General features: G+C 42.7%; 1 protein-coding gene across 1 annotated transcript in view; it reads left to right on the top strand.

The window, feature by feature from the left end:
- Window positions 1-11392, top strand: part of PUS7 (pseudouridine synthase 7) — a 65818-nt gene that overhangs the window by 2791 nt on the left and 51635 nt on the right. Inside the window, exons 2-4 of the mRNA XM_037730545.1 lie at window positions 7977-8406; window positions 10924-11008; window positions 11139-11240. Of these exons, the coding sequence (XP_037586473.1) occupies window positions 8012-8406; window positions 10924-11008; window positions 11139-11240 (582 nt within the window). The 5' untranslated portion in view covers window positions 7977-8011. The remainder of the gene's footprint in view (window positions 1-7976; window positions 8407-10923; window positions 11009-11138; window positions 11241-11392) is intronic.

The raw sequence follows: 11392 nt of genomic DNA, 5'->3' as shown, positions 1-11392 counted from the left end.
AAAAAAAAAAAAAAAAAAAGAATGTAGTGTGTTCTCTGTGCCCTGCCCTAAAGAAAATGCTCACTACCGTGAGAGCTAGAGAAATTTGTAGGAGGTAGAGGAAAGATGTATTTAAAAAGTGAAAGCGGCGGATGGTTTTGAAATAAGATGATAAGATTAAGACTAATGGCTGCTTTTCTGATGTTTATTTTGGAGGAATTAGTAAGGGACTGCTTGGCCTGGGCAGTGGCACACACCTGTAATCCCAGCCGAGGTAGGGTGGATCGCTTGATCTCAGGAGTTTGAGACCAGCAGGCAACATGGCAAAACCCCAGCCCTACAAAAAATACAAAATTTAACTGGGTGTGGTGGCACATGCCTGTAGTCCCAGTTACTCGGATGGCTGAAATGGGAGGATCACTTGCGCTGGGAGGTCGAGGCTGCATTGAGCCCAGATCACACCAGTGCACTCCAGCCTGGGTAACAGAGTGAGATCCTGTCTCAAAAATAAATAAATAAGGGACTGTTGATAGTGTTATATTAAAAATTTGAAAACGCTAAGCCTAATTTTTGTTGTAGGTGTCGAGGATTTTATTATTTATTTATTTATTTGAGACAGGGTCTCTGTCACCCAGGCTAGAGTATAGAGGCACCGTCACGGCTTACTGGAGCCTCGACCTCCTGGGCTCAATTTTTATTGACATAGTTCGCTTTTGTTGCCCAATCTGGAGTGCAATGGTGCGATCTCGGCTTACCACAACCTCTGCCTCCTGGGTTCAAGCAATTCTCCTGCGTCAGCCTCCCAGGTAGCTGGGATTACAGGCATGTGCCACCATGCCCAGCTAATTTTTTTGTATTTTTAGTAGAGATGGGGTTTCTCCATGTTGGTCAGGCTGGTCTTGAACTCCCAACCTCAGGTGATCCACCCACCTCAGCCTCCCAAAGTGCTGGTATTAGAGGTGTGAGCCATTGTGCCTGACCCCGGCTTTTTTTTTTTTTTAAGTTTTAGTAGAGACAGGGTTTCAACATGTTGGTCAGGCTGGTCTCAAACTCCTGACCTTGTGATCCACCCACCTTAGCCTCACAAAGTACTGAGATTACAGGCATTAGCCACCCTGCCTGGCTTGAAAAGCATTTTAAAATAGTGTTAAAATTATAATATTTCTATTCTCACTTGTCTCATTTGGAGTGCAGAGGAAACAGAAACCATTATTTTAGCATTCCCTCCAAAGAAATGTGAAGGATTGGCTGGACGCAGTGGCTCGCACCTGTAATCCCAGCACTTTGAGAGGCTGAGGTAGGTGGATCTCTTGAGGTCAGGAGTCAAGACCAGCCTGGCCAACATGGAGAAACCCCATCTCTACTAAAAATACAAAAATTAGCTTGGTGTGGTGGCACATGCCTGTACTCCCATCTACTTGGGAGGCTGAGGCGAGAGGATCACCTGAACCCAGGAGGTGGAGGTTGCAGTGAGCAGAGATCACACCACTGCATTCCAGCCTAGGTAATAGAGTAAGACTTCGTCTCAGGGGGAAAAAAAAGTGAAGGATTTTAAGTTTTGGAGAAAGTACCAGAGGAGTTCATTTTCTTCCTGATTGTAGTATTGCTTCTGGTCTATAGAGTTTTACTTCACCATTAAGATCACGTCATTACCATCATGGGTAGTGTATTTGTGCAGCACATTTCCTTAAAATGTTTTCTTTCAAACATATCAAAAACCTCATAGCACTGTGCTCTCCCCTCTTTGTACATCTAGTAACTTCATTCAAGGTAGAATGCTTGGGTTTTCCTGACTGCAAAACTGATCTCCTTGAACCTCTCCTTGAACCTCTCACCTTGGGATAGTCAGGGTCGTTTTGTCTTTCCAGATTCTCTCAGGCCTCTTCTGTGTTCAGAAGATCACCTCTCTCTTCTCTCCCCAGCCCTCAATTTAAAAATTATACTCCAGGACAGGCATGGTGGCTCATACCTGTAATCCCACACTTTGGAAAGCCGAGGCAGGTGGATCACCTGAGGTCAGGAGTTTAAGACCAGCCTAACCAACATGGTGAAACCCTGTCTCTACTAAAAATACAAAAATTAGCTGGGTGTGGTGGCAGGTGCCTATAATCCCAGCTACTGGGGAGACTGAGGCAGGAGAATTGCTTGAACCAGGAAAGCAGAGGTTGCAGTGAGCCGAGATTGCACTCCAGGCTGAGCAACAAGAGTAAAACTCCGTCTCAAAAATAATAATAATAATAATTATATCCTGTTTCAGTGTTTCATGTAATTCCTGCTTATGAAAATGATACTAATTTGAGTTTTGCTTCTCCTAGTCCAGAACTTTGAACAGTTCTTCTGGTAAATATGCTCTCAGTTTTTAGGCCTATAGGACAGAGCTTAGAAAAATACATATTAAGTGATTTTAAAATCACTGGTACTATATATACTTTAATAATTAATTTGGGCCAGGTGCAGTAGCTTACGCCTGCAATCCCAGCTCTTTGGGAGGCCAAGGTGGGTAGATCTTTTGAGGCCAGGAGTTAGAGACTAGCCTGGCCAACCTGGTAAAACCTCATCTCTACTAAAAATACAAAAATTAGCCAGGCATGATGGCATACACCTGTAATCCCAGCTACTCAGGAGGCTGAGGCATGAGAATTGCTTGAACTCAGGAGTTGGACATTGCAGTGAGCCAAGATTGTGCCACTGTGTCACCAGCCTGGGCGACAGCATGACTCTATGTCAAAAAAAAAAAATTACTTTGTCTGTGATAGGACCATTGACTTAAACAAATGAAAAATGTAATTTCGTTTGAAATTTAAAAGTGAGTTTAGTTAATGAGCTTGTCTTTGCAGTTAGATATATCAAGAAAAAGAGATCAGACAAATGTCCACAAATATCAAGAAAAGACTGGCAACCTAAAGGCCTGTTGTCAACCTAAAATAATCAGAAGTATCAGAATCTAACATAAAGAGAAATTATTCAAGTGCAAAGTTTGAGGATGGCCCACCTGGAAACACCAATTCCAATGGAATGGAGTCAGAGTTCTGAAGTAGGGAAGTTTTAGATTTTATATAGATAGAGACAGGAGTTTGTAGCAGAATTACAACATTTTTCTTATAGGGTTGGCACATAGTTATAGCAGTTTGGTTATAGGCAGTGTTTCTTTTTGGGGAGGGTGTATTGGAGAATGTGTAATAGTTCTGGGTTTTCTGTCATATGGTTTAAGTGTAAGCAGGACACCAAAGGGAAAGTTCATCTCTAACAAGGGTTGTGAATTATGAATCATTAATCATTGTATAGAACAGGAAAAATAAGAAAGTGAGCTAATCTGTAACCTGAGAAAGAGAAATTTTAACCATCTTTAACTCAGATCACAGTCACTTTTCCCTCAAGGCTTCAAGTGTTTTGGGGATTCCAACAGCTTTTAGATTCTGTTTCTTTTCATACTGTTTATTTGGTGCCATTGGCAGTGTTTGAGGGTCTCAAAATTAAATGGTACTTGAAAGAGAGAACCATGTTTACTTATTAGCCCAGAAAACAAGAAACATAGAATCTTTTTAACAACAACAAAAAAAACTTATCCAGACATGATACAGTTCTTCTGTGTAAATCATCCATAATAAATATTAAGGACTAACAGTTAAATAAGAGGAGCTATTACAGACCTTTGGCCAAGTCATTATATTTTACTTTTACAGAGAAAGAAACAGCCTTAGGTTAAGTCAACCGCTTGGTAAATGGCAAAACCTAGATCTGGCTCCAAGATTGTTGAAGCAGGGAGGCCTGATTTTTTTTTCTGCATAAGAGCAGGAGGTGAATACTTTGCTGACTATGAAGTCCCTGCGTCAAGCTGTGTGAATGGCTGTTATTGGCCACTCTTTCCTCCCTACTGAGAGTTCTGGCCTCTGGAAGGGCATCAGGATCTCCTGGTTGATCCATGATGCCAACTAGGGAGCCTGTATGGTCACTGGGGAGCCATTGCAGGTTTTTGGTAAGGGCATGTGTGACACAATGTGATGACTGCCCACAGGTCATCTCCCATGGGATGTCCCTCCAGGTACCTGCAACACCACAGGACTATGAGTAGGCTCCTCCTTCTGGGGCCCCCGTATCAGGAAGACCACCAGAATCCTATCAGTTCCCCAAGGATGGAAACTCGAGTCATCCTGAGGTATTTCCTCTTTCCTCCCACATGTGTCACCTTCTCCTGTCCCTGCTGCCACTTCCTTGCTGTTCCTGAAAGTTGTCTCCTTCTATCTCCCTTGCTTCAGCCTTGCATCAGATTATATTCATTTCTTGCCCAGATTACAGCTGTACCCTCTTACCTGGTCTTCCAGCCTAACCCCAGTTTCTCTTCAAAGGGGTGCCACAGAATCTTTCTAAATTACAAATCCAGTGCTGCTCTGGTTTTCAGGATGTGACTTCTCTGTGTAGCCTCGTGTGGCCTCCTCACCCTCCTGACCTGTAACCCCAGAGTCAGAGTGTGTCTAACTCCCACAGTGGGCAGTGAGTTCTTTTCGATCTTCCAGCACTCTCTGTGTTCCCACGCCCCCAAGACTTTGCATGTGGTGTACCTTTGACTCCAAAGGCCCTTCCCCTGCTTTTCCTTCCTCTTCCTCAGGCCACAAAATTTGGCCCAGGCTTTGCAGTCTTTGGTTAAGTTTTGTCTTCGGCGTGTTCTCCTGGTCCTTGTGTAAGTAAGCCCTGGTCTCTTTTTGTCTCTTTGACTTATACAAAACCTCTGGGGGTAGTTTTGTTGCTATAAGGCAAGAATAAAATCGTATCAGTATTTCATAAGCCAGGATTCTTTTTTTGACTACACCTGTTTAGGACAAAGAATAAGTGCTTTCTTGTTTGAATTAGAGATTTTTTTTTTTAATTTAAGTTCTGGGGTACATGTGCAGATTGTGCAGGTTTGTTACATAGGTATACACGTGCCATGGTGGTTTTGCTGCACCCATCAACCCGTCGTCTACATTAGGTATTTCTCCTAATGCTGCCCCCCACCCAGCTCCCCACCTCCCAAGATACTAATAACTACAGTTATGGTCTATTTCTATTCCAGTTTCAGGTTCTTCCATTTCCCGTATTTAGTTTCTTGTCTTTCAAAGAAAATTGTTTTAACTGACATTTTGTTCAGTGCCTTCTCTCCTACTTTTTGTAGCTGCCATAATACTTTTTTGTTTTGTTTTGTTTGTTTTTGTTTGTTTGTTTTTTGAGACGGAGTCTCGATCTGTCGCCCAGGCTGGAGTGCAGTGGTGTGATCTTGGCTCATTGCAACCTCTGTCTCTCAGGTTCAAGCAGTTCACCTACCTCAGCCTCCCAAGTAGCTGGAATTATAGGCGTGTACCAGCATGCCCAGCTAATTTTTGTATTTTTAGTAGAGAGTCGTGTCACCATGTTGGCTAGGCTGGTCTCAGGTGATCCGCCTGCCTCGACCTCCCAAATTGCTGGGATTACAGGCGTGAGCCACCTTGTCTGGCTACTTTTTTCTTTTTTTTAGTGACAGTTTATTCTTAAATGTATAACAAGCTCCAAGACCGTACTTCATTCTAGTTATAGATGGCAAAAGATACTATGGCAGGGAATACAGATGTTTAAACAGGAATGGAACCCAGGGTCACCAGTGCCTCAAGCACAAAGAACTGCTGTTTTTTTGCTGGATTTCTTAATACCACCTGTGACCAGGGGCCCTTCCCTGTAACTTCTGGCCCCTGGAGTTTCTTCTACTCCTTTTTTTGTTTCTACTTGAAAGCCTTATCTTCCTTGTCCAACTCCTTGGCCACTTCCTGAGCCATTTTAGGAGCTTCTTAACGCCTGTGAGCCATGTAAGCACGCTGTCCCTGCCATCTCAGCTCGCTTGTTCTCCGATCATAATCCTTTTTTGCTTTTACTTTTTGCATGTGCTTGTTTTTTTCTTTTTGTTAGTGATTTTTTGACAACAGGGCAAGATCAAATATGGGTTTTTAAATTTTAGTTATTCATCATTATTATTTTGGTGTAGATGCTTGTGTAAGTGCTTTCTTGTTAACCATGTCTTAGAGAACTAGAATATTTATTTTCTGATCATTTACATTCCTTATGGATATCTTTACTGGGTTCATCAGTATGTTAACTTCAGCATCTTGTATATAATTAACATAGAAAAAGCCTTTATCCTTATTTTGCCAAAAGCATTAAATAAGATCGTCGGAGTGAGACCCTGTCAAAAAAAATTAAAATTTGTCATTTTAACCAAGTGTACAGTTCAGTGGTATTAAGTATATTCACACTGTTAAGACAGTCACTCTCTAGAACTTTTCATCTTGCAGAACTAAAACTCTATACCCCCTGCATGACATATCCCCAATTTTTAAAAAACGTGGTATGTTATAGGTATGCTTTCATGTCAGTAAATGTGGTTATACAATATTTAATCAGGTTGGTGGTGGTGGTGGTTTTGCAATGGAGTCTTACTCTGTCAGCCAGGCTAGAGTACACTGGTGCGATTTTGGCTCACTGCACCCTCCCCGGGGTTCAAGCGATTCTCCTGCTTCAGCCTCCCAAGTACCTGACTACAGGTACCTGCCACCATGCCCGGCTAATTTTTGTATTTTTAGTAGAGATGGGGTTATATCATATTGGCCAGGCTGGTCTCAAACTCCTGACCTTGTGATCCTTCCACCTCAGCCTCCCAAAGTGCTGGGATTACAGATGTGAGCCACTCCTCCTGGCCTTAATCAGTTTTCTGAAAGGGGTGATACATACACATCAAACAAGCTTCAAATGATACAGCTATGGTATTGAATGAAAACAGCAAATTTTCCACCTCCGTCCCTAGCCACCACCTCTAGACTCTCTGCTAGAGGTAACCACCTTTCCCAATTTCTTGTCAATGTTTCTACATATTGTTCAATTTATGTACCCAGGCTTCATTGCTCTTTTTTTTTTTTTTTAATAGAGGTGGGGTTTCACCATGTTGGCCAGGCTGGTCTCGAACTCCTGACCTCAGGTGATCTGCTCTCATCGGCCTCACAGTGCTGGGATTACAGGCGTGAGCCACCATGCCCAGCCAAGCTTCATTGCTCTTAATATTTTGCTAATATAAAAGCATTGTGGTCAGACATGGTGGCTCACGCCTATATTCCCAACACTTTGACAGGCCAGAGTGAGAGCATTGCCTGAGCCCAGGAGTTCAAGACCAGCCTGAGCAATATAGTGAGTCCTAGTCTCTACAAAAAAAAATAAAGATAAAAAAACCAGCCAAGCATGGTGACATGCGCCTGTAGTCCCACCTGCTGGGGAGGGTGAGGCAGGAGGATTGCTTGAGCCCAGGAAATGGAGTTTGCAGTGAGCTATGATCATGGCACTGTACTCCAGCCTGGGTGAAAGAGCCAGACCTTCTCACTGAAAAAAAAAAGTACAGAGATGAATATCCTTAGAGCTAAAACTTGAAGCACTTTCTTATTTTCTTAAGATAAATCCCTAAAAGTAGTGTACTGGCTCTAAGAGCATACATATTTTTAAGGCTTGTGATACACACTGTCAAATTCCATGCAGAAGTATTGTGCCGGTTTTCTGCCTCACAAAAAGTATATGCCAGCATCAGGAAGAATTATTTCTATAAATGGTTTTTAGGATCCTATGATCAGCTGTGCCTTTAACTGTGCCTTTCTCTGCTAAAACAACTTTTCTTTTTCTTCTGAGACCGTCTCTCACTCTATCACCCAGGCTGGAGTGCAGTGACATGATCTCAGCTCACTGCAACCTCTGTTTCCTGGGTTGAAGCGATTCCCCCGCCTCAGCCTCCTAAGTAGCTAGAATTATAGGTGCCTGCCACCAAGCCCAACTAATTTTTAGTAGAGACAGAGTTTCACCATGTTGGCCAGGCTGGTCTTGAACTCCTGATCTCAAATGATCTGCCTGCCTTGACCTCCCAAAGTGCTGGGATTACATGTGTGAACCACCGCGCCCGGCCTGAAATCAGCTTCTATATAGGTGATTGTTACTTTCTACTCTTTCTTCTTCCCTAACAGGTTTTCTTAAATGTTTTTTTGGAGCCTTAAAGATGGAGATGACAGAAATGACTGGTGTGTCGCTGAAACGCGGGGCCCTTGTTGTCGAAGATAATGACAGTGGGGTCCCAGCTGAGGAGACAAAAAAACAGAAGCTCTCGGAATGCAATCTAACCAAAGGCCAAGATGGGCTACAGAATGACTTTCTGTCCATCAGTGAAGACGTGCCTGGGCCTCCTGACACTGTCAGTGCCGGGAAAGGTGGAGAGAATTCTGAGGCTCAGTTGGAAGATGAGGAAGAGGAGGAGGAAGATGGACTTTCAGAGGTGTGTGAGGAGGAATCAGAGAGTTTTGCAGACATGATGAAGCATGGACTCACTGAGGCTGACGTAGGCATCACCAAGTTTGTGAGTTCTCATCAAGGGTTCTCAGGAATCTTAAAAGAAAGGTACCTTTAGTTTGTGTATAAAGTTATTTTGATTGATTAGGTTTCTTCTTTAGAAAGAGATCAGTTTTATATTCTTCCATTTAGCTTTCTGTTTCCAAGGATTGTTTATACTCCTGGTCAAAAGGAATAGGATGAAGGAAACCTGCCTGAATAAATAAATAGCCTTGGATTTTAAAGTTTTAATTAATTTTTTACTCTTTTTTGAGAGAAGTTCTCAGTGTCACCCAGGATGGCGTGCAATGGCAACATCATCGCTCAAATAAATTCATTGGCTGTGTGCAGTGGCTCACGCCTGTTACCCCAGCACTTTGGGGTAACAGCACTTTGGGTGGCTGAGGTGGGAGAATCTGGGGTCAGGACTTTGAGACCGGCCTGGCCAACGTGGTGAAACCACACCTCTACTGAAAATAAAGAAGTTAGCCGGGCATAGTGTCGAGCGCCTGTAATCCCAGCTACTCGGACGGTGAGGCAAGAGAATCACTTGAACCTGGGAGGTGGAGGGTGCGTGAACTGAGATCGCACCACTGCATTCCAGCCTGCCCAACAGAATGAGGCTTCGTCTCAAAGAATAAATAAGTAAATTCATTTAAATGGTTTCAGGTGTTCTCCCAAGTTTGTTTTATAATCTTAAACTCTTTTTTTCACTTGAATATGCCACAGCTGTGGTAGAAGAAGGTAGTCTTTGGAGCCAGGTAGATCCCAGTGTAAATCCAGTTCTCTACTTAGTAGTTACTTAGCTTCTCTGAACCTCAGCGTCCTCATTTAAAAAATGGATCAGGCCGGTATAGTGGCTCATGCCTGTAATCTCAGCACTTTGGGAGGCTGAGGCAGGCAGATCACTTGAGATCAGGAGTTCAAGACCAGCCTGGCCAACATAGCAAAACCCTATCTCTACTAAAAATACAAAAATTAGCTGGGCGTGGTGGGCAGAGCAAGACTCTGCCTCAAAAAATAATAAAAATAAAATAGGATGGACGCAGCACACCTGTAACCCCAGCACTTTGGGAGGCCGAGGTGGGCAGATTACCTGAGGTCAGGAGTTTGAGACCAGCCTGACCAGCATGGAGAAACCCTGTCTCTACTAAAAATACAAAAAATTAGCTGGGCATGGTGGCACATGCCTGTAATCCCAGCTACTCGGGAGGCTGAGGTAGGAGAATCTCTTGAACCCTGGAGGCGGAGGTTGCAGTGAGCCGAGATTGCACCTTTGCAGTCCAGCCTGGGCAACAAGAACGAAACTCCATCTGAACAAAATAAAGCTGGGCGCAGTGGCTCACGCCTGTAATCCCAGCACTTTGGGAGACCAAGGCAGGCGGATCACCTGAGGTTGGGAGTTCGAGACCAACCTGACCAACACGGAGAAACCCTGTCTCTACTAAAAATACAAAAATTAGCCAGGTATGGTGGCACATGCCTGTACTCCCAGCTACTGGGGAGGCTGAGGCGGGAGAATTGTTTGAATCCAGGAGGCAGAGGTTGCAGTGAACTGAGATCATGCCATCGTACTCCAGCCTGGGCAACAAGAACAAAACTCCATCTCAATATAAATAAATAAATATAAAATAAAATAGGTTATATACTACATTGGGGTTGTTGAGGATTTTGAATAATGCCATGTGTGTTCCTATGCAACAATTTTGCATGTTCTTCACATGTACCCCAAAACCTAAAATGCAATAAAATAAATAAATGGGAAAAAAAAAAAAAGATTGAGGTAGTAAGAAAGGTGAGAAGAATGTTAAGTAGGCAATAGTAGATGACCAGTCTAGTATTTCTGAAATAAATTTGTGATGGAAACAAAAAAAAAACATAAAGGTAAGCTTCAGGCTAGTTCAAGTAGACTCACTAGGTTCCGATTCAATTACCATGTATTATATTTTGTGGCTTAATTTAGTGGGAGCTGTCTGAATAGTGATAGGGTAATGTTAATAAGCTTTTGTTTTTTGTGTTTCTCTGGAAAAATATTTTAGAAGCTAAGAGAGTCTTTTCTTAGATTATCATAAGAAACTTGAGCCAAGGTGTGGCTCAGCATTCATTAAAAAAACAGAAAAGGCCAGGTGCAGTGGCTCACACCTATAATCCCAGCACTTTGAGAGGCTGAGGTGGGCGGATTACTTGAGGTCAGTAGTTCAAGACCAGCCTGGCCAAAATGGTGAAACCCCACCTCTACTAAAAATAGAAAAGTTAGTGAGGCATGGTGGCACATGCCTGTAATCCCAGCAACTCAGGAGGCTGAGACAGGAGAATCACTGGAACCCAGGAGGCGGAGGTTGCAGTGAGCCAAGATTGTACCATTGTACTCCAGCCTGGGTGACAGAGCAAGACTCCATCTCAAAAAAAAAATGACTCCATCTTAAAAAAATAACTCCATGTGATTTTGCACTGAAGATTTTTTTAAATTTTGCACAATAGTAAGGCTTGTTTTGCACAATAGTAAGGCTATTGATCAACTTTATCCTAAAATTAATAGAAAACAGGGCGTTAATTATCTGAAAGTTTATGCTTTCTTTTCATCAGGTACTCCGACTTCGTTGTTCATGAAATAGGAAAAGATGGACGGATCAGCCATTTGAATGACTTGTCCATTCCAGTGGATGAGGAGGTAGAAGTAGCTCTTTAGCAAATGTCACCTTCTGTATAAAAATAGCATTTCCTAGAGATACAGAAATACAGAGCTTTAATAAACTTGAATTCTGTGTATGATTCACCGAGTTCTCATGGTTATTTTAAAGGACCCTTCGGAAGATGTATTTACAGTTTTGACAGCTGAAGAAAAGCAGCGATTGGAAGAGCTCCAGCTCTTCAAAAATAAGGAAACCAGTGTTGCCATTGAGGTAAATAATGCAGAAATATTTGGAAAGGTTTTTAGGGTTTTGGGTTCTTTTTGGGTTGATGTTAAGTGTTTATGGAAAAAATTGCGATGGTTAACAAAAGGCTGATATTGCTTTATTGGATCTAAAGGGTATTACACGAAAAAAAATTTTAG

This window comes from Cebus imitator, unplaced genomic scaffold (genome assembly GCF_001604975.1).
Source record: "Cebus imitator isolate Cc_AM_T3 unplaced genomic scaffold, Cebus_imitator-1.0 Scaffold352, whole genome shotgun sequence".
Taxonomy (NCBI): domain Eukaryota; kingdom Metazoa; phylum Chordata; class Mammalia; order Primates; family Cebidae; genus Cebus; species Cebus imitator.
The sequence above is the reverse complement of the archived record's forward strand: the minus strand, read 5'-3'. Positions and strand labels throughout refer to the sequence as shown.